The sequence below is a fragment of the Salminus brasiliensis genome, chromosome 19 (assembly GCF_030463535.1).
Source record: "Salminus brasiliensis chromosome 19, fSalBra1.hap2, whole genome shotgun sequence".
In the NCBI taxonomy this organism is placed as follows: domain Eukaryota; kingdom Metazoa; phylum Chordata; class Actinopteri; order Characiformes; family Bryconidae; genus Salminus; species Salminus brasiliensis.
In genome coordinates, this window is record NC_132896.1 from 27,196,001 (window position 1) to 27,216,328 (window position 20,328).

The window sequence follows — 20,328 nt, forward strand, 5'->3', positions numbered from 1 at the left end:
AAAGGATTGATTTTTAACATTACTTTAAATGGTTAATTGTCTTTTCTGTGTTACTTTAAAGGGTTGGTTTTTAGATCAACTTTAAAGAATTGATTTTCTGTGCTATTTTAAATATTTATTTTCGGATGTACTTTTTAGGGTCAATTACAGCCATTACTGTAATTGGTGATTTTAGCTGTAATTTGAGGCTTGATTTCCAGCTGTGAAGGGTTGCTGTTCAGTGTTAGTATAATGAGTTCATTTCCAGTGTTAGGGTAATTGGTTAATGTTGGGCAGTGTGCGGGCTGGGGATCCTCACTTCGCTCCTGCAGCTTCATGCGCTTCATTTCCGACCGGATGGAGGAGCAGCTGCACCGCGCAAATCGAGTCTCGGGCCGCGCGCCACGCTCCCTCTCTCCCTCTCCCTCTCTCTCTCTCTCTCTCTCCCTCTCTTTCTCTGTGTCGTCCTCTGTCTCTCGTCCCTTTCCTTATACGGCTACTCGCTACGAAAACACACACACACACACACACACCACCACGAGCCTTCCCCCTTTTCCCGTCTCCCCTCGCGCCATAACAAACGCTTGCCTTGCTCTCCAGCGCGCAGACGCGAATCGCTCGCTGTTCGCGCGGTGCTTTGGCTCGCGCCTCCGCGGACAGAAGCAGCTCCTCCTCTCCTCCATCGCGGATTCAAGCAGATCAGGTCCTCCTCCGCCGCTCCTCCTCCTCCTCCTCCTCCTCCTCCTCCTCCTCCAGCGCGCGCCTCCGGTTCGGTCATGCCACCGGCGCGCGTCCGGAGATGAGGCTCCGAAATGGCACCTTCCTGACAGTCTTAGTGTTCGGACTGTGCGGGCTCGTCTCGCTGTCATGGTACACGGCTTTCAGCAACCCCAAAGGTGAGCTGCTTGTGAACTGTGTGTGTCTGTGTGTTAATGGAGCGTGGGCGCGCGCGATCCTCGGCCACGGATTTGACCGCAGCCCGACGCTGGACGCTGGGCTCTGCTCTGTTCGTGTCGGTGTCCGGTGGCGCAGTGAAGCTGCTGCTGGACCTCCAGTGCGTCCAGCCTGAAGCGTTAGTTGTTGCCCTGTCATAAAGAGAATTCCTCTCGTGCTCGGAAGCTGCAGGAGGGCAGTAACGGTGGGTGAGCCAGCATGTGCAGTTTCACACACAGGTGTGACAGGGTGGGCTGTTTGTGGACAGCTGTGGGCTGCAAGCCTGTGTTGTTTCACATTAAAACTAATGTGTTTAACAGCGCGCGGACATTCCTTGTGGCCAGAAAAGAGCGTGCGTTTCTTGTGCAGCTTGCGGGATGGTCGGATGTGTTCATTCCTCCTGCAGTCTGTATGATTGTCTTATATGAGCTTGCACTTCTGCTGCAGTCTCTGTGATGGTCAGTATCTGTCCTACAGTCTGTTTGATGATCAGCATTGAGCATGCATTCTTCCTGCTGTTAGAAGTGAGCGTGAATTTCTCCTTCAGTCTGTATGGTGGTCACAACTGAGCGTGAATTTTTCCTGCAGTCTGTATGATGGTCTTATTTGAGTGTGCATTTCCCCTGCAGTTTGTATGGTGGTCAGAACTGAGCGTAAATTTCTCCTGCAGTCTGTATGGTAGTCAGAACTGAGTGTAAATTTCTCCTGCAGTCTGTATGGTGGTCAGAACTGAGTGTAAATGTCTCCTGCAGACTGTATGGTGGTCAGAACTGAGCGTAAATTTCTCCTGCAGTCTGTATGGTGGTCAGAACTGAGTGTAAATGTCTCCTGCAGACTGTATGGTGGTCAGAACTGAGCGTAAATTTCTCCTGCAGTCTGTATGGTGGTCAGAACTGAGTGTAAATGTCTCCTGCAGTCTGTAGGATGGTCAGAAGTTAGCGTGCATTTCTCCTGCAGTCTGTATGATGGTCTTATTTGAGTGTGCATTTCCCCTGCAGTCTGTATGGTGGTCAGAACTGAGCGTAAATTTCTCCTGCAGTCTGTATGGTAGTCAGAACTGAGCGTAAATGTCTCCTGCAGACTGTATGGTGGTCAGAACTGAGCGTAATTTCTCATGCAGTCTGTATGGTGGTCAGAACTGAGCGTAAATGTCTCCTGCAGACTGTATGGTGGTCAGAACTGAGTGTAATTTCTCATGCAGTCTGTATCATGGTCAGACCTGAGTGTGCATTTCTTCTGCAGTCTGTATGATGGTCTGATTTAAGTGTGCATTCCTTCTGCAGTCTGTATGATCATCAGAACTGAGCGTGAATTTCTTCTGCAGTCTGCATGATGGTCTAATTCGAGTGTGCATTTCTTCTGCAGTCTGTATGATGGTCTGATTTGAGCGTGAATTTCTCCTGCAGTCTGTACGATGGTCTGATTTGAGCGTGAATTTCTCCTGCAGTCTGTACGATGGTCAGACGTGAACATGCATTTCTCCTGCAGTCTCTATAATGGTCAAAAGTGGCTGTACATTTCTACTGCAGATGCTTCTTCCCCTCCAGGGCATTTTCACATGCAGTGGTCTGTTATTCTCCGCACTCTCAGCTGGCTTTCATGCGTTTCAGCTCCACACAGAGGCCGCTTACAGTGCAGTGATGCTTAAATGCAAAACACATTGACTTTATGGGGCTGACAGTTTTACATGTAAAGTGGAGTTTTCTGGGTTGGCTAGCTTCTAGCTTTGGACGTCCTAGAGCTTCTAAGACTGTAATCTTTAAGTTAATGCTATGCTGTTTACACTGGGCTTTGTTAGAAATCTCTTGCTCTGAGCTGCTGCTGCTGCTGCTGTTGTTGCTGTTGTTGTTGTTGTCACACTTCTGTAAGACTGCATTGTTTTCTGGCCTTGTTTTCAGAGAACTACAAGTAAAAACATCCCCTCTGTCTCTTTCGCTCTCTTCTTCTTCTCTTAAAAAAGGGCACCAGTTGTGGTTCTGGTCATAGATCATTGACCAGATTGCGCTATCTTTGGAGAGCAGCTCCCACGCTGACCTCATCGGACCCTGCTCCACTGTCGAATTCTTAGGAAACAACAAGCAATGTGTTAGTTTATGATGTTCGCTGTGTGTGTGTGTGTGTGCATGCATGTTAATTTCACTAAATCTGATTAATAAAAACACTGTAACTCTGCCTTCTTCGATAAAACTTCACACTTAGGCTGCCTGTACTCGTCTTTATCCACTGTGCAGCACAACACATTGAATTTGCTAGTTTGTAAGGCGTACACCAGTCCTAGATAAATATATCAATACGCTGATGAAGCAGCCTTATGCAATAATTGGTATTTCTTACTCCTTGGCTCCCCTTACAGTCGGGTAGTGGAATTTACGATTTGAGCCTCCTCTAAAGGACCCGCATTTCTGGACAAGCTGAGAGTGAAAGCGGAATAATATTAAAAGAATTGACACAATTTCTATATCCTGACCTATTTTTAAGGTTTAGGTGCTCTGTGTCATGTGGGACCTCGTCCGATTGTTCTGAACATTTTGATATAAAACATTTTACTATCTCTAAAAGGTTAAAAAGTGACTGTGACAATAGTGAAGCTCTTCTTTCTTCTGCTTTATTGAACCATTTTTCAAAAGGTTCCTTAAAGAACCATGTACAACAGATAGTTGACCATAGTGAAGAACCATTGAGGTTTTTAGACTTGCCATGGTTCCATATACAACCACTGTCATAACTAAGCAACCCTCAAACCTCCTTATTTGAGCATATACTCCTAGCAAAATGGGTATGTAAAGTACAGAAGAGGGTTCTGTGAATAGACAAAAAGTGGAACCCTACTTTGTGCTATATAGAGCCATTTTAAAGGGTTCTTTAAATGACAATGTACAACAGCAGTTTAATCATGGTGAAGAACTGTGTAACCTGGCAAAGAACCATTTAATTATTCAAATGGTTCTTTTGATTGTCATGGTGCCATGTACAACCAATGGCTTCATTACAGAACCCTCAAACCCCCACTTTTTTATAAAGTGTTTATAGCAACAATGGTTTTAAAGTACCCTCTATAACAGGTGCTTGATCATTGTGAAGAAACCTTTCACCAAGCAAAGGACTGTTTAAGTGTTCAAGTGGTTCTTTGAGTTGTCCTGGTTTCATATAGGTCTACAACCATTTCATTTACTAAAAAACCCTGGAAGAACCCCAGATTTTATCCAACTGTCAAACTATCACTAGCAATGCAACACCGCTGATGCAGCATTGGTAGACAGTGCCGTCAACCCAACTCTGAGAGAGCAATGTAAGGAAAACTGCATATAAAAGGTTCATAGTTGAAAGAATCTTGCTGCTTTGGGCTTACTGCTCAGCATCATTCATTATAGTTTAAAGTGGGTGAGTGGGTGTTTCCAGCATATTCATTAGACTGTGGTGGCTCAGAAAAGGCTGACCCATGCATAACTGCTCTTTAATGATAGTCCATTGTGTTCCACTGGGAAATGTTACATGAACCCCCTACCTGTCCCAGCATGCCAGTAGTACCCTCTTGAAGAGAGGATGTCCCACTGGTCCCATTAAAGCACATGTTTCTCTTGAGTTAGTAAGAATTATAAGTAGACAGGCCTGAATGGGCTGTGGCTCTCCTTTAGCAGTGTGAAGGAGATTCAGTAAGCCTGGATTTGGTTAACGGACCTTTGAAAAGGCCTAATGACCCATGTCCTCCAGTCTCATTCGGCCCCTACTATCTCAGCGTATCCAGTCCACCCCCGTTTGCATGTTCATGTAGAGGATGTGCCATACTGAGAGTTATCCAAACGTGATCATTGGGGAGACAGGGTGGGGGCAATTCGTACTATCAGGGAATGAACATTGCAATTAACTGTATTTTGGACATCTAGGAATATCCTGTACTTGTTAAACCACTGTTTTCGTAGATGTACCAGTTCAGAAAATGGAGCGTCCAGCACTTGCTGTCTCAGTCTAGCTTTACATATGTAGCTTTTTGATTAGGAGACTAGGAGGAGATGGAGTTCTTCTACCTATCTGTACTCCAAGAGCGATCTAGGCTGACCTATTGTGCCTATTTTTTTCACTCGCTTTTCTTTTTTACCTGATGTAGAAGTACAATGAAGGTTTCACATTACCTGTGCCTGCTTGAGCTGACACAGATATTCCCTGGATAGATGGTGTGTGAGTGTGTGACTGTGTAGGATGGTCAGTCTCAGACAGGAATCTCTGTCAGATTGTGAATACGGTTAGTTGTTCAGTTGCCAAGACCACTATTACTGTAGATAAAGAAACAGGTTCAGGTAGAGCTGGGTGATATATATAAAAACTATTATGCTCAGAAACAATAAATATGACAGTAACAAAAGGAAAAACGAGACACTAGTGATTACTATTGCAGCAGTAAATGCATTATATATCGCTGCTACCGTTTTACAATACTGTTTACTTCTGTACCTGCACAATGCACATGCACTTTACACATGTACATCCATACTGTACATATACTTTCCTTTACTTTCTAAATATGAGTAATATAAGTTTTGACAGTTGGATTGAAATAATATGGATGAGTTGAATTCCTTGTAAGTTAATGTCTTTGGCGGAGGCCCGTCATCGACCCAGGTCTTGTATCATCCCTTGCAGATCCTGCCGTACAAGACCGTGGGCAACCAGTAGGGACCAAACTTATAGTGACGGGAAGGACGAAGAGAATATACAAAATGTCAACATCTGAAAGCAGCGAAATCGGCATATAAGCAAAGGTCTTTTAAAGACAGATGGAAGCTGGTCAATGGTTTAGCTAAGGTGACATTAGAATAGCATTAGAGTCTCCTAGTAGAGCTTTTGCTGAAGTTTCATTTTTAAGAGCAGTGGCCAACCTGCGTCGGCTGACGCCCCTTTAGGATGTTAGTGATGTTAGGGTTGACCAGGTTGCCTAGTGCTGACTAGATCAGACTAGGAGATTTGAAGCTTGTAAGAGATTTTGTGAATGTTAGGGTTGGGCAGTATCAACTTTTTACATGTCAGGACATTTATGCATTGAAATGCTTGTGGTGAGGCTCAGGTTGATGCTGTACAGGAGGACAAAACTATATACATAGTAAACATATTAAAATAAAGTTATATAAAATTATATTAAATAAATACAAAATACAAACAAAATATACACAAAATACAGAATATACAAAGACAGGAGGGTAACACAGAGGGTATTACAGAGGGTGGGTAGTAGGGCATGCTGTGCAGATGGTCCTGTGTTTACGTGGCTTCCGTTCAGTTGGGTTACGGACCCTGTGTGAACACCGTGCACGCTTTTACATCAATCATTTAATAAATACTAATCCATCAGTCTGACAGTTACAAAGGTTGTGAATCAGGAAAGAGAGGCTTACTTAGCATGATAGCATTCTGTTCACCACAGAAAACGAGCGATCCCGGCTGACAGAAAGACACCCTTTAAACATTTAGGCGAGAATGACTCAGAATGAGCAGCTGGAGTTTTTCCTGCTTTTGTTGGTGTAACTGTTTCTACTGTCCAGGGAAGAAGGATTGCTACTAGTGAGATAAGGATGTGGGATGATCACCACCCCACCTCATCCCCACATCTCCAACTCTTTTCAAATGTATTGGAGGAGCACCACCCATCATTCCAGTGAACACTGTTCACTGTTCCACTGCTTAATGCTGGGGGCTTTATACCCCTTTAGCCCATGCCTGGCGTTAGGCAGCATGGTGCCAATAGGTTCATGTTGATCTGCTCCAGAGAGTCCTATTTTATTGCCAGTACTTCTACAGGGGCTAGACAAGCTGTGTGCGTCTGTTGTCAATGATGGGTGCAACGTTAAATAGTGTCCACAAGCATTTGGACATATAGTGTAGGAGAAATCCATTCTAGGCCTAGTTTAAAAAAATTGAGGAGCCACCGGTTATTAATGGGGAAAGCTGGCTTTAGATATTTGATGATGGTTCAGAAATGAGTTCGAAATTGTCATTCATGGCATCGGCTTCCAACTGTCCATGACGGAGTCTCACACGGCAGCAAAATCAACACATTGAACAAAGTGTGACACACCTGGCTAATGAGAGCCTGAATCTCCCTCACCTGGTTAGATGCAGCCGCGTCTCCAAGGAGATCAAAGCCCAGTCACACTCTGCTCCCTGTTTACTGGGAGATTTCACTCTGCATGCTTATGTACACCGTGGCAAGAAAAAAAGCTATAATCTGGAATTTGTGCAAGTAACTGAGCCCTTTTTGAGTCTTTCGAATACCAATCGTGGGGTGTGTAAGTCATTTTTTAGATTACCCTCTTGGGGGGTATAGTGTATCACCATGGCTAAAGAACATCCTCCACATGGTCGGGTTAGTTATAATGTAGTTTATGTTTAATTGAAGTCTGTCTAGTTCAAATTTACAGGCTATATATATTGGTTTATAGGTTAGATTAACTAACAGAATGGGGGCCTCGCAGATATGCCTCCTTCACTCATTCACTCTTAATTAATAAATGCGTACATTTTTTGAAGGATCCAAAAACAAATTTAAAAACATTTAAAACTGTTTGTTTTCAGGGGTCATGGGGCAGAGGTGAGTTCTGCTTGTGTTCAACATCGCCTATTTCATAGGATATTCACATCCAACCATATATTTGGATGGGGCTGTTGTTGAGTGTAAATATGTGGAGCTTTGATGAGTCTTGTAATTTGGCAGGATTGGATCCAAAACGGAGGTAAAACAAGGTCATGACATGACCAGCTGCGACCTACCAGCAGGCTCCACCCCACCACCACCCATGCCAGACCAGCGGCACACCCTCCTACCACTGCTACCTGTCTAATGACCATGTTAAAACCTAAATGGACTCTTAACTATCTGCCACTATTAATATCACAACTATTAGCTCTCATTACTCTGACCATCACTGCCATGACTATATTAAGTCATACTAGACCATGATTATTATATTATGATTATGATCATAGCAGTTCAACAGTATAGATGGTTTGGGTAATTTTTATCAATAATTTATAAATAGTTCTGACCAGAGGAGGATGGGTCGGGTCTCCCCTTGTAAGTCTTGGTTCCTCCCAAGGTTTCTTCCTCCAGAGGGAGTTTTTCCTTGCCACTGTCGCCGTTGGCTTGCTCACTGGGGGTCTTGGATCCTTCATGTCTTCTTACGTTATTTCTTACGTTATGTCTTTTACTAATTACTAATTATGTAAAGCTGCTTTGTGACGACAACAGTTGTAAAAAGCACTAAACAAATAAATTTGACTTGACTTGACTTGATACAAAAAAGGCAAAAGAGGCAGCAACATAACCGGCTGTAGAAAGGGTCCGCCATTAATGTTTTTTTTTTGTCAAGTCCAAATGGCAGTGGTTGTGTCTCAGTTGAACTATTGGCTACACTGCCCCCACGATTTCCAGTGGTACTACTTTGTTCCGTCTGTATCCGTAAGCTTTCAAAGAGTGTGCATGTGGAGTATGGCGAGAAAGCTCAGTCCGTATCTCTGTCCGTATGTAACACTGAGCAATAAAGAAGCCTTTACCTGTAGGAAACCATGAGTCTTTCTCAAATACTTTTACAACTATTTAGCAAAAGCCAGATTGTGTCTCCCTACTCCCTAGTCTGTTCCCTACTGTTTTATTTTAGTTTTTTATTCCAGACCCTTTTATTTGTCTTCAGGAACGTTTGTTTTCAGGGGATCATACGGAACTGCAGAGTCGAGTGGGTTTTAGTGCTTAGGCCAGGAGCTGCAGAAACCAAGCAAGAGGAGGCTAAAACGCAGTGAAACTGGAACAGCCCTGGAGTGATGACAGTGGTTCAGACAGAATTCTACACGCTTGCTCTCAACCATCATAGTGCACATCTTTCTGCTAGGAATAACTCATGAACGCAAAGTAACTGGGAGCAAGTCTAGGCCTTATATTACATACACATTTTATCTGCACTGCTTTTCAAATAAAATACGTTTATATAATACGTTGTAAAATTGGTCCAGAGCGATAAACAGAGCGGTATATGGATGAATTCATATCCAGTTGGCCTCATTTTTCAAAAGTAGTGATTAAGGCTTCCTTGAGGTGGATAACTTAAAGGGAAAATACTGTGACTAGATACACTACGTGGACAAAAGTATTGGGACACCTGCTCATTCATTGTTACTTCTGAAATCGAGGCAGTTAAAAAGAGCTGATCCTGCTTTTGTTGGAGTAACTGTCTCTACTGTCCAGGGAAGAAGGCTTTTCACTAGATTTTGGTGTGCATTGCTGTGAGGATTTGATCACATTCAGCAACAACAGCGTTGGTCGAAGTGAGGTCAGGATATTGGATGATCACTACCCTACCTGCCCTAATCCCCAACTCATTCTAAAAGTCCAAGCTTTCCAGAGAACACAGTTCCACTGCTCCACAGTTCAATGCTGGGGGCTTTATACCCCTTTAGCCCACGCCTGGCATTAGACATGGCGCCAATTGATTCATGCTTATCTGCTGAATCTGCAGAATATTCTTATCCAAACAGATACCGTATGACAGGCATTATAAATAACACAGACTAACTTTGTTTACAGGAGCACAGTTTCTTCTTTCCATTGTTGTACTATGTGTCTCTTAGTGGGATGTTGAGATTTATTGCCATGGTCACCTCCTGCAGCATCCCCAACAGTACTGTACTCGCTCCCAGCCCTCTCTGCTCTACTGTACTGAACCCTGCAGCTCCAGCTCAGCTCTCTCTCTCTCTCTACCTCTCTCTGTCTCACTGCAAAGCATTGCTTGAACAGTTCACCTGCATTTACTCTCACCGTTCAACCATAGTTTCATTTGAATGTCAGCATACACCTCTCTGCCATAACATTAAAACCACCTGCCTAATACTGTGTAGGTGCCTCTCATGCTGCGAAAACAGCTCTAACCTGTCGAAGTATGAACTCTACATAACTTCTGAAAGCGTTCTGTGGCATCTGGGCTGGCACCAAGACTTTAGCATCAGATCCTTTAAGTCCTTGGGTGTCCATGGACCATTTGTCCTTGACCCACGTCTTGTCTAGACGTCTCAGTTGGCTCTCGTCAGAGTCTTACGCTCGACCATTTTTCCTGCTTTCAACACATCACTCTCAAGACCTGACTGTTCACTAGCTGCCTAATATATAGACCCCACCCTGTGACAGATGCCACTGTGCTCAGATAATCAGTGTTATTCGCGTCACTACTTAGTGGTTTTAATGTTATGGCTGATAACAGGTGGTTCCAAATTTTTGAATGGTAGTGTACTTACAGCATACCATGTCTCCAGTCCCTGAGGTTTGAATGCCGACCCTGAGGATTGCTGTGGCCTTTGACCTTTAATGGGGGTTGGAACTGAACACTTGCATTAGGCAATTGCTCAGCGACGTTAGGGTTGTGTTTGTCACCGCCCTGGACACGTGTCCCCGAGCTGCAGTGTTGTTTTTTTTTTTTTTTTCTGCCTGCTGTGCACAAAAGAACAGTGGGTGGCTAAAGGGCTCAAATTTGTTGGCTTCCTTTGACCTGGCGCTCGCTTTGCCCCAAGGGCCGGATGAGCCATTTCATGGCAGTGTTAGTCATTATTGTCGACATCAAGCCTAGAAAACAGGACGTTTGAACTAGACGTGACTTTTCCCGCCATGCCAATTTCGTTTTTACTCTTCTGTCACAGACCAAAGTGCAATTAAGCTACAAAATCAACAATTAAAATCAGCTTTGAAATTGAGTCTAGAACGTTGCAGTTGCAAGACTAATGGAGATATCTGAGGAAGGAGACACAGACAGACTAAAAGCCTGTCCTGATGCAGCATGACAGCTACGTCCAGTGGAATGTTCCTACGTCTTCTTTTATAAATCAAGCCACTAATTGCTTCCCAAAAACACTGTCTGGAACTTTGATGCAGGTTGTTCAGCAAATGAATACGTACAAGTGTTGTGAAAGAAGTGAGCAGTTTCAGGCACATCTGTGGGCTTATTATATATAAATATTAGATATAAATAGCGGAAGAGAGTGAATGGGTTTCACATGAAAAATGCTTAAAGCTTGCAGTGACAGGCAGTCTATTTTATAAACAATGAAAAGATTAGGATACTCTGAGACATATCGTACCTGTCTGGACACACCTGACTGATTATATGCTTTGCATATAGTCTTTTATCTGGATGCTTATGCTTGAAGTTTACTACTAAGAAATATAGTTAGTGAATGTGAATACACAATGGTATCAGAATCCTGTCAGTATCAGCAGATAACTGCTTTAAGAATTGGGGAAAGAGTACAAATTAGGGCTGGGCGATATGGTAAACAAAAAAAAAAAATTGCGATATTTAAAGATACTTGCACGATACACGATATCCCTCACGATACATGTAATCACAGACTAAATACATCATTAGCAACATATTCTTAAAAACTACTACACAGATACTCTACCGGACCGCATACAGTCTAATTACACTGTTAGTAATGAAACCTGCAGCTGATCAGTGTTTATAAAGCACTTACAATATCCTTGATATGCTTAGAAAAACACATTGTGGATCACGATAACATCATTTATCACAATATGATAAAAGATTGTATAAACAAATAATATTTTTACTGACAAATGGCATTCAGTATCAGCAGATATGTACTTAAACTAATATTTGATAATGAACTCCATAGGAGCAAATCTTTAGGTGACCATGAGCTGAATTTTACTCAATTCGCTGCATATGAACCTCTAAAAAAAAGTGGTTTGTACACTGAACCTAATGAAAAGGTGTATTCAATTTAAATATTTGTTTGAGTTTAATTGCTTTTTACCACATGAAGTCTATATTTAAGGTTAAATGGCCAAATCACTTTTACAGTGTAGATGCCCTCAGCAAGTGCGTGGATTTTTTCCAATTCCATCACCAGCTCTCCTGATTTAACATCATTAAGTGTTGGTTTGCCATACCAGCCATACAAACAATCATTAATTATCATACTAATGTTAATTATATTTTGTCGCTGTCCAATAAAAATAACATGTATCTCTAAAATGGTGATGTAGGAGAAATTTAGATGTAAAAGTAATTTTGAGCATTTCTATTTGTCTGTTTATCCAAAAATTCACACAGTGTACAGAGCAACTACAGGATTCAAATGATGAAGAAAACGGACAAAAAAATGAGATACATGGTTTTCGTTGGACAGCAGCGATTTGCCCTAATAATAATGTTAATATAATGATATTAATGTTTTACTAAGCAAATACACACTTACTGCCCAGATAAGGAGCTGTGTCATTCTAGTGTATTTGATCAATATTGACCAAAAGCATCAGACCCAGAATTCCTATGTTGGTTCCTCCCTACCAGTGAAATCGATGCTTATAATGAAGTGATTCATGTTCACAACAGTCAACTGTCAAGTTCTCATCATGTGTGTATCATCTTCAGTTCTTTTGTAAAAGCCTCCCAGCTTCCTCTTAATGAAGAATGTGAGGAATGGGTAAAACTACCTCACGGCACGGGGACAGAATCCACATGTTGTTCCAAAAGTAACTATAAGGAAAATGCTGTGTTCTGAGATTTTGGCTGGTACTATAGGTATAATGTCTGTGATGTGAGTCTATTTCTAGTTCAGAGCCTTTTCTGCAGCAGCTGATAAGGCAAGGAGATCGCCCCAGCTGTTTATGTGCTGAGCGAGCATCAGTGAGTCCTCCTTTAGTTAATTTTATCATGGTAAATCAAACTTTTCTAATGGGACCTATGTGGGTGACTATTGACTTCTAGTGTTTGTTAGCAATGTTATGTTAACTCTAGACGCAAACATTTGGACACCAAACATGTCTGGGCTGAACAACTACATCGGGCTTAAGGGAACAAACGTGCAAGTTATATTTTTATTAAACTTTTCCTTTAATTGAAATTGCATTGACAAATGAACACAGCATCTTTAATTTCAGTGTTCTTGAGAGCCTGGAGGCTGAAGGTTTAGCACTTGGTAAGACTAGTGAGTTACAGGCTAGTTGCGTTAACCATAAGTTTGTTGGTAGTTCTAAGATCTCATTGGTTTATTTTCAATAAGATACTAATATGAGATTCATGGCCACACCTTACGAGAGTACATGTATGCATACACTTGATCCAGATCCATACATGAGAGAAAAGTGAGCGAGAGAGGGAGAGAGAAAGAACAAGCTTTGAAAACGCAATTTAATTATTCAGGGTTGGAGTGGCTCCTGACCGCTCTAGACCACTTGAACTGCTGCTCCCACAATAGAGGCTGAGGCTGAAAGGAGAGCCAGGGCTCCAGCCAGCCTGCTGAGAAGCGGCCCTGCATGTTTAATTCATGCACGGCCACGAGGCCTGCCAAGACACTGCCCTCAGATCAGCTCCAGCCACTCTGACACAAAGCAGTAAAGCTCAGGATTCGGCCTCCCGACTCCAGATCATCCACCTAGAACATCTCTCTTTTCCAACTGATGGAGACGGCAGAGATTGTCTAGAAGAAGCGAACTGTTACAGCCGCTGTCGATGCAAAACAGTCCTTTCCGTATGACTTTATCGTCTCTTAAAGCGAGAGATTGCTGAGCCTAATTTATATTTTATTGACAAATTGGTGGCTGATGTGCCATTAAAGTCTATTACACTCGTCCATTAGCGCACACGAGCCTCTAAAGCGCTGTGTTAAAGCATTATTAGCAATTAACAAGAGCATTGTTCTCATTCAGTGGCTGACTCACCGTGAGCCTCTTTTAGACCCACAGAGCCTTTCGGCCCTAGAATTAGCTGGGCACTGAGATTCTCCATAGGAAATACATTTAAGAATGATCAGTTTCATTGTTCGCATACAAGCTGTGTTTTCCCTCCACTTTTAATTTTAGGCATCTGTCATTTACTGACACTTTAGTCTGGCCAAAAATATTGGCTTTCAGAAAATGCACCACCTTTTTACCCAGTTTACCCAAAAATTCCCTCCCCAATTTTTGCTAAGCAATTGCCCAAACCTCTCGTCAGTTCTCTCCTCTATCACATGTAATGCTCCCGACACTGAAAGGGTGACGACTGACACACGTCTCCTCTGACACATCCGCAATCAGTCACTGTCTCTTTTCAGGCTGCTGCTGATGCAACATCACCAGGCAACCAATGCGCTCAGAGGAAAACTCCAGGTACCCAACTTGGATGCATTGGCTAACAGATGCCCGTTCCAGCCAGCATCACACTGAAGTGGTGTGTGAAGAGAGAGAAAGAGAGAGAGAGCCATCTGCCCACCTGGAGAGAGCAAGGCCTGTTGTGTGTTCTTGAGCTCTGGCTGCTGATGGCAGGCAGTATGGCCCAGGATACAAACCAGTGATCCTTGGGTCATAGTGGCAGCACCTCACAGAGCTCCCACATATTTCTTTTCTTTTGTTTGTCTTGGAAAACTAATAAAGAAATCTAATAAAGTTCCACACAGAGCTCCAGAAATGAACTGAACTGGACAAACTGGACAAAATTGTTGGCACCTTTTCGGAATTATAATATATAAATATATATATATATATATATATATATATATATAAATAACTGGATTTCATCATGGGATGCTTATTTAATTTGTATTTGTGGTAACAGGTGGTGCAATGCACATTTGGAGGACATAGGATTTTGGTTATGTAACCTCACAACATGGAATTCTGTTCAGACCGTACATTTAACCAGATAAGAACATCTGTGGTGTCTCCTGTGCGCAACGTCATTAAGAAGTTTATAGTAAGTGGCACTGTAGCTAACCTCTCTAGACGTGGACAGAGGAGATAAATTGATTGAAGATTGCAATGAAGGATTGTTTGAATGGTGGCAGATATTGGCATATTGGCAGAAAATTGCTTAAAAAAGCAACTTTTATTGGATGTTTGGATTTGGGCGATATTCAAAACCGAAACTCGATGGATTTATTGAACTCCAGAAGATTTAGGAGACTCAGATTTCTACACATAATAAATGTTCACCCATCAGTTTAAGTAGATATCAATATCCATCCATCTGGTCAGGGTTGTGGTGCATCCGGAGTTTACCCGAAATCATTGGACACAGGACAGGAATACCCCCTGGACAGAGCACCACACACACACACATTCACTCACACCCTCCCGAAGGGCACTGCCTATTACCTAAGGGCAATTTAGCATACTAATTCACCTTCTGTGTGTTTTTGGGAGGTGGGAGGAAAGCAGAGAACCTGGAGAAAATCCACTCGGACACAAGACGAACACACCACACTCAACACTCGACTCAGAGCTTGAACCACAATCCCAGACTCCTTAAGCTGCGTGGCACACACACTACCTGCTAGGCCACCGATCAGTTTCTATGTTTGAGAAAAATGGCAGATATTGTCCCTGGTTCCAGGATTCCCATATTGATACACCCCCAACAAATTCCTCCCTAATCTACTAATAGCTTGGATTCCCCCTATCACAGGATGCAGACAGCTCTGGGAGGGTGAAGGCTAGTGCATGCTTCCTCTGAGACACGTGAACCCGTGCACCACTGCATCCTTCTAAACTGCCGCTAACCCAGCGTCATTGGAGCTCAGCACCAATTCCTTTACGTCAGTAAACAGACGCCCGCGCTGGCTAGCATCCTGCTGAGTAAGGGCCATCTTGTCCACCCAACGAAAGCAAGGCCGTAGACACATTATGGCGCTGTGTTTGTCATCCCATCCCAGAAGATCCTACTATAATAAGAGATTTAAGCACGGAATGACTCTGAATTAACCAGTGATTCTGTTGTACGCTGTGCAGCGAAATGACATGTGATCTGTGTGTGGTTTGTGTTAAATCACTACAGCCCTGTCTTTCATCCTTTCATACTCACTACACCCTGTCTATCAAACTGGCCCTGACAGACCTGACAAGCTGCCCCTCAAAAGCGCACTCCTCTACATGGCCTGACTGGTAGTGATTTTCACCCCTTTCAACACACTTCACCTCATCCCTGATAAAGACACATCATATCTGTCAGTGAAACTGTGGTGCAGTGTGCTGACGTTGCTGATGCTGCTCATTCTGCTAACGGACGGAGACTGATTTGAGCTTTTCAGACGCCAGTTTAAATTTTCTTGAAAAATATTCCCCCCCTCGGAAGTCCCTCTCGGTAGTTTATGAGTTCAGAGATCATAAGTGTGATGTAGATTTGTGTTCAAGGGGTCGTAATTGGAAAGATTATGGACACCCTGGGGAAGACATGCTTTTTTTTATATATTTGTTTGTTACTAATAAAGTGAGGCTGTTGAGTGAGAGAGAGAGTAGAGGATGTGCATTAAGTGAGTAATATTGCCCAAATTAAATCAATAAATCACATACTGAAGCCTGTTTCTCATTGAGCACGTTTTACCACCCCTTTACCACCTGTCATAATGACCGTACAATAAACTGCAAAACATGACTGACTGTTTTGTGTTTAATTTTCCCTCATTTAAAATTTTATATATTAGTTAAGTTTGTCAAAAAAAAATTCTTCTAATCTGGTATTTAACAATTGCAATTAACCCACCCATTCGCCACTCCCCCTTGCACTAGGAGGGTAAGGACTTAACACACGTCTCCTCTGATACATGCGAGACAGCATGGGCAATTTTGCTCTCCCAGACTCCGGCTGCTGATGGCAAAGCAGCATGGCTAAAGAATTGAACTCACGACCCCCTGACCATAGTGGTAGCGCATTAGACCACTGAGCCACTCGGAGCTTGTCATCCACTCTGAAGTCCCAGACAGTGACCGGCCTATGAAGGTAGCAGGGAGGTGCAAAACCCACCCTGTATGTGTGATTTCATGGGGTCTCTCCCACAACTCTAACAGTTCTGCCAAAATAATTTTATATACTTTTTAGAGCCCCCCCCAATATAGTGCCCCTGCTTATCAAACGACATCTATTGCTGAACTGCATCATATTTTTAGATGAACCACATCACTGATCATCACTTACAGTTGTTAGCTGGAGTGAAGGCATGTGTGGAAACCGTCAATGGAAGTGAATGTAAAAATATTTTTGGAGCATTTCTATTGGTCCATTTATCATGAAATGAAGCCAGATTCACATTTTGGTGGGTTTTCCCATGGCCCAGCTACCTTCCTAGGCCAGTGACTGGGGCTTGAAAATAGAATTTCGGGTGCTTGGTGATGAGCCCTTACTGGAATCTAACCCCTTCCAGAAACATCAAGACATGTGGCGTATTTCTTTATGAGGGGATAAAAGGTTTAAAAACACAGTTGAGATCAGGCTGGTTTATGGCTTAACCAGAAGTGTGCATCGTATCGATCCAGTAGCTCACTGGAAGTCTACCCTAGGCTGGTTAAAAATCGAATTCCCAATGACGATTATGAACGGGAATTTTCCCCCTTCCAGAAACAGACTGTTCAACTGTACACACAAGCTCATAATATTCCTCTCAAAGAAAGACATCAGCTTTTATATTGGATTCTCTGTGCACACCGGGCTGGAATATGAGCTTTTTCAATTGTGCTCTCGTGTGGGTGAAAAAAAAATCAGTTTTTTTGAGGAATAAAATTGAGAGAGAAAAAATTGCTCTCAGAAAAGAACAGGATACATGTGGATGAGGCCTTAGAAGCTGCTTCTATGTGCTTCATCAAGTGCTCAGGTTCAGGGTCTCTACCCTACCTTTAGCATTTCATAAGTAGTTGTATATTGTGATACTGTGGACTGCTTTGTTGCTGAATGTGTGTGTGTGTGTGTGTGTGTGTATGTCTTTGTGTATCATAGGACTATGGCTGTAGGCTGGGCTGAACTTGTCTCTGTGTATTTCGGTCCCAGTGTCACAGCTCATCTGACCCTTTCCTCTCTCATTATACAGTCTGGCACACAACCAAAGACTACATTATGCAAACTGCCCAACTGCCCTCTGTGCCACCCTCTCTCTCTCTCTCTCTCTCTCTCTCTCTCTTTCTTTCTCTTTCTATACTTTCTTCTGGCTCTCTCTCTCTCTCTCTTTCTTTCACTACCATCCTTTCTCTCTTCCTTACTCTCTCTCTCGCTCTCTCTCTCTACCATCCTCCCTGTCCCTCTCACTGCTGCCTCCTTCTTACTATCGTCCTTATTCTCTCTCTCTGCCTCTCTTTCTCTCATTCACGTTCTACCCCTATTTCTACCTCTACCTGTTTTCTCTCTCTATACCGCTCTCTTTCACAAACCTTTCTTTCTAACGCTACCTCTGTCTCTCTCTACCATCTACCACCTTATTCTCTCTCTTTATCTCTTTCCGTCTGTACCTCTCTCTCTTACATTTTCTGCCTCTCTTCCTCTCTCTACCTCTCGTTCTGTTGCTTTCTACCACTCTCTCTCTGCCTCTCTGTGTCTTTCACATTGTCCCACTCTCACACTTTCTTCCTGTCTCTCTCTCTTTCTCTACCTCACTCTTTCTTTACCACTCTCTCTTTTTATCACTGCAGTCCTTTCTGTCTCTCTCACTGCTGCCTGTTTCTGCCCTCTGCCCCATCAACTCCTCACATACCTTCGCCTCTCTTTCTGTCCATGTCTCTGCTTTTCTCATTTTTTACCTCTTTCTTTTTTAGGAAGGATAGCCAGTAACCCGTCTCTCTCTCTCTCTCTCCCTCTCCCGCTCTCTCACTCTAACTCTCATTCATAAACACTCTCCGGTTTTCCTCTCTCAGTAAACAGACTGAGTGTGAGCAGGTTAGCAGGTGGCAGCCATTGATAATTAACAGAGCTGTTGTTTGGCCTGTTCATTTCCATGTGGAAGAATACAGAACACTCCGGTTCTCACACTCCACACCAACTCGCCACAATTTGGTGGATCTGCTTTGTGTGTGTGAGAGCTGTGCTTAAAAGCAGTCCTGTGAAAGTGAAGACTGTTAGTGGAGAGGACTGTTACAGCTGAAGAGAGAGAGCATTGCCAATCGAATGAGATGCTCTGGAGAGCTTAAGGGCACCATGCTTAACTCCTTAAAGCCTGTACCTAGGCCTGCCCTTCAGTTCTTCACCCTTATAATTGAAATACTCTCACAATTAACCTCAATTTCATAGACCCTAAAATAGAACCCTGTGGTCAAAAATATGGTCAACTATTACCAAACAAATTAATTTCTGTGAATTTCAGTCATTATGATTAATAACCGAATAATAAACCCAGGGTTTAAAAAGGGTTTTAATGCCAGGTGTCAGCTTAAGGGGTATAAAGCCCTCCAGCAGTGCTGGAACCCTGTCCGTTACCTCCGGGGTTTGGAGTGATGTTTGTGATCCGGAACTGATCATCACACATCAGCACATGCTGGAAGAATAGGCGCTTATGGATGTCCAAGTAATTATTACTTATTACTGTCAGATTAATAAGCTGAATTGTCTGTGAGTATGTGAATGTGTGTGTGTGTGTGTGTGTGTGTGAGAAATAAAATGATTCCACCCGCCAATCTGAGGGACAGTAGGTGTTCGCTCTTTGCGCTCTACTGAAAATTGATCCTGATAACACAGTGACCCCAAAGATATGACTGACACCATGCTGTGGTTACTCTCTGGGCAGTTGCCAGAGGCTTCAGGAGGGCAGCATGTGACTTGTACAGACCACATGGTCACTGCATGTGAGACTCAATCCCACCACTACTCTGCAATCTCTCTATCTCTCTCTCCCTCGTTTTCTCTCTCACTATCTTCCTGCCCCTCTACCTTTCTGTTCTACTACCCTCTCGAATTGTCCTGCCCTTCTTTCTCTCTCCTTTCTATTTCTGCCCCGTTTCTCTTATTTACTTTCCCCCTACCTTGCTCTCTCTATCTCTCTCTCTCTCGTATTCAGTGCTGTGCAAAATCCAGCTCCCACTCCACCTCTCTTCTTCATAATTAACACTGTCACTATCACCCCCCACCCCCCACTGCCCAGAAAGCACCAACCCCCCCACCCCACCACCCTCGGAGCATCTCTCCCGCTCCTGTTTCTCATTATCACCCTTTCCTCCTGTCTAGCTTCTCCTCTGTGGTCTGCCATTTATTGGGATGTGATTGAGAGTGGTGCACCTGTGGGTGTAACCCGTGTGTGGTAGCTGCTGGATGAGCGTAGTGTGCTGTAAGTAATTGGACAGTGACATGTTTCTGGGGTTGTCTCTGTACTCTGTTCGGCACAATGGATCTGAAATGGAACAGTGCGAGTGCAGAATGTCAGCTTGAATTTCTGGGAATATTTGCGGATATTTACATCTATATTGGGAGAGCCGTACGGGCGTAACAGCAGATCATCCTACAGGCCTGTTTGACTGCGGCTGAATGTCCTGTACTACATCCATTCTCTGCGAGTGAGATTAAAAACGTGCACAAACAGCAGAATGCAGCTCGCATCCGGGATCGCTGCTGCTTGGCATGCAGAATGAAGTGGCACCCAGTAAACTATATTAAAGAGCTCGTCTCCTGGAAAGCTGCAGTGTTAGCGTTGTCA

The 20,328-nt window shown here is 43.3% G+C and overlaps 1 protein-coding gene across 1 annotated transcript in view; it reads left to right on the plus strand.

The window, feature by feature from the left end:
* The first annotated feature begins 479 nt into the window (after positions 1 to 479).
* Positions 480 to 20,328, plus strand: part of mgat4b (alpha-1,3-mannosyl-glycoprotein 4-beta-N-acetylglucosaminyltransferase B) — a 185,317-nt gene continuing 165,468 nt past the window's right edge. Inside the window, exon 1 of the mRNA XM_072663727.1 lies at positions 480 to 875. Within this exon, the coding sequence (XP_072519828.1) occupies positions 779 to 875 (97 nt within the window). The 5' untranslated portion in view covers positions 480 to 778. The remainder of the gene's footprint in view (positions 876 to 20,328) is intronic.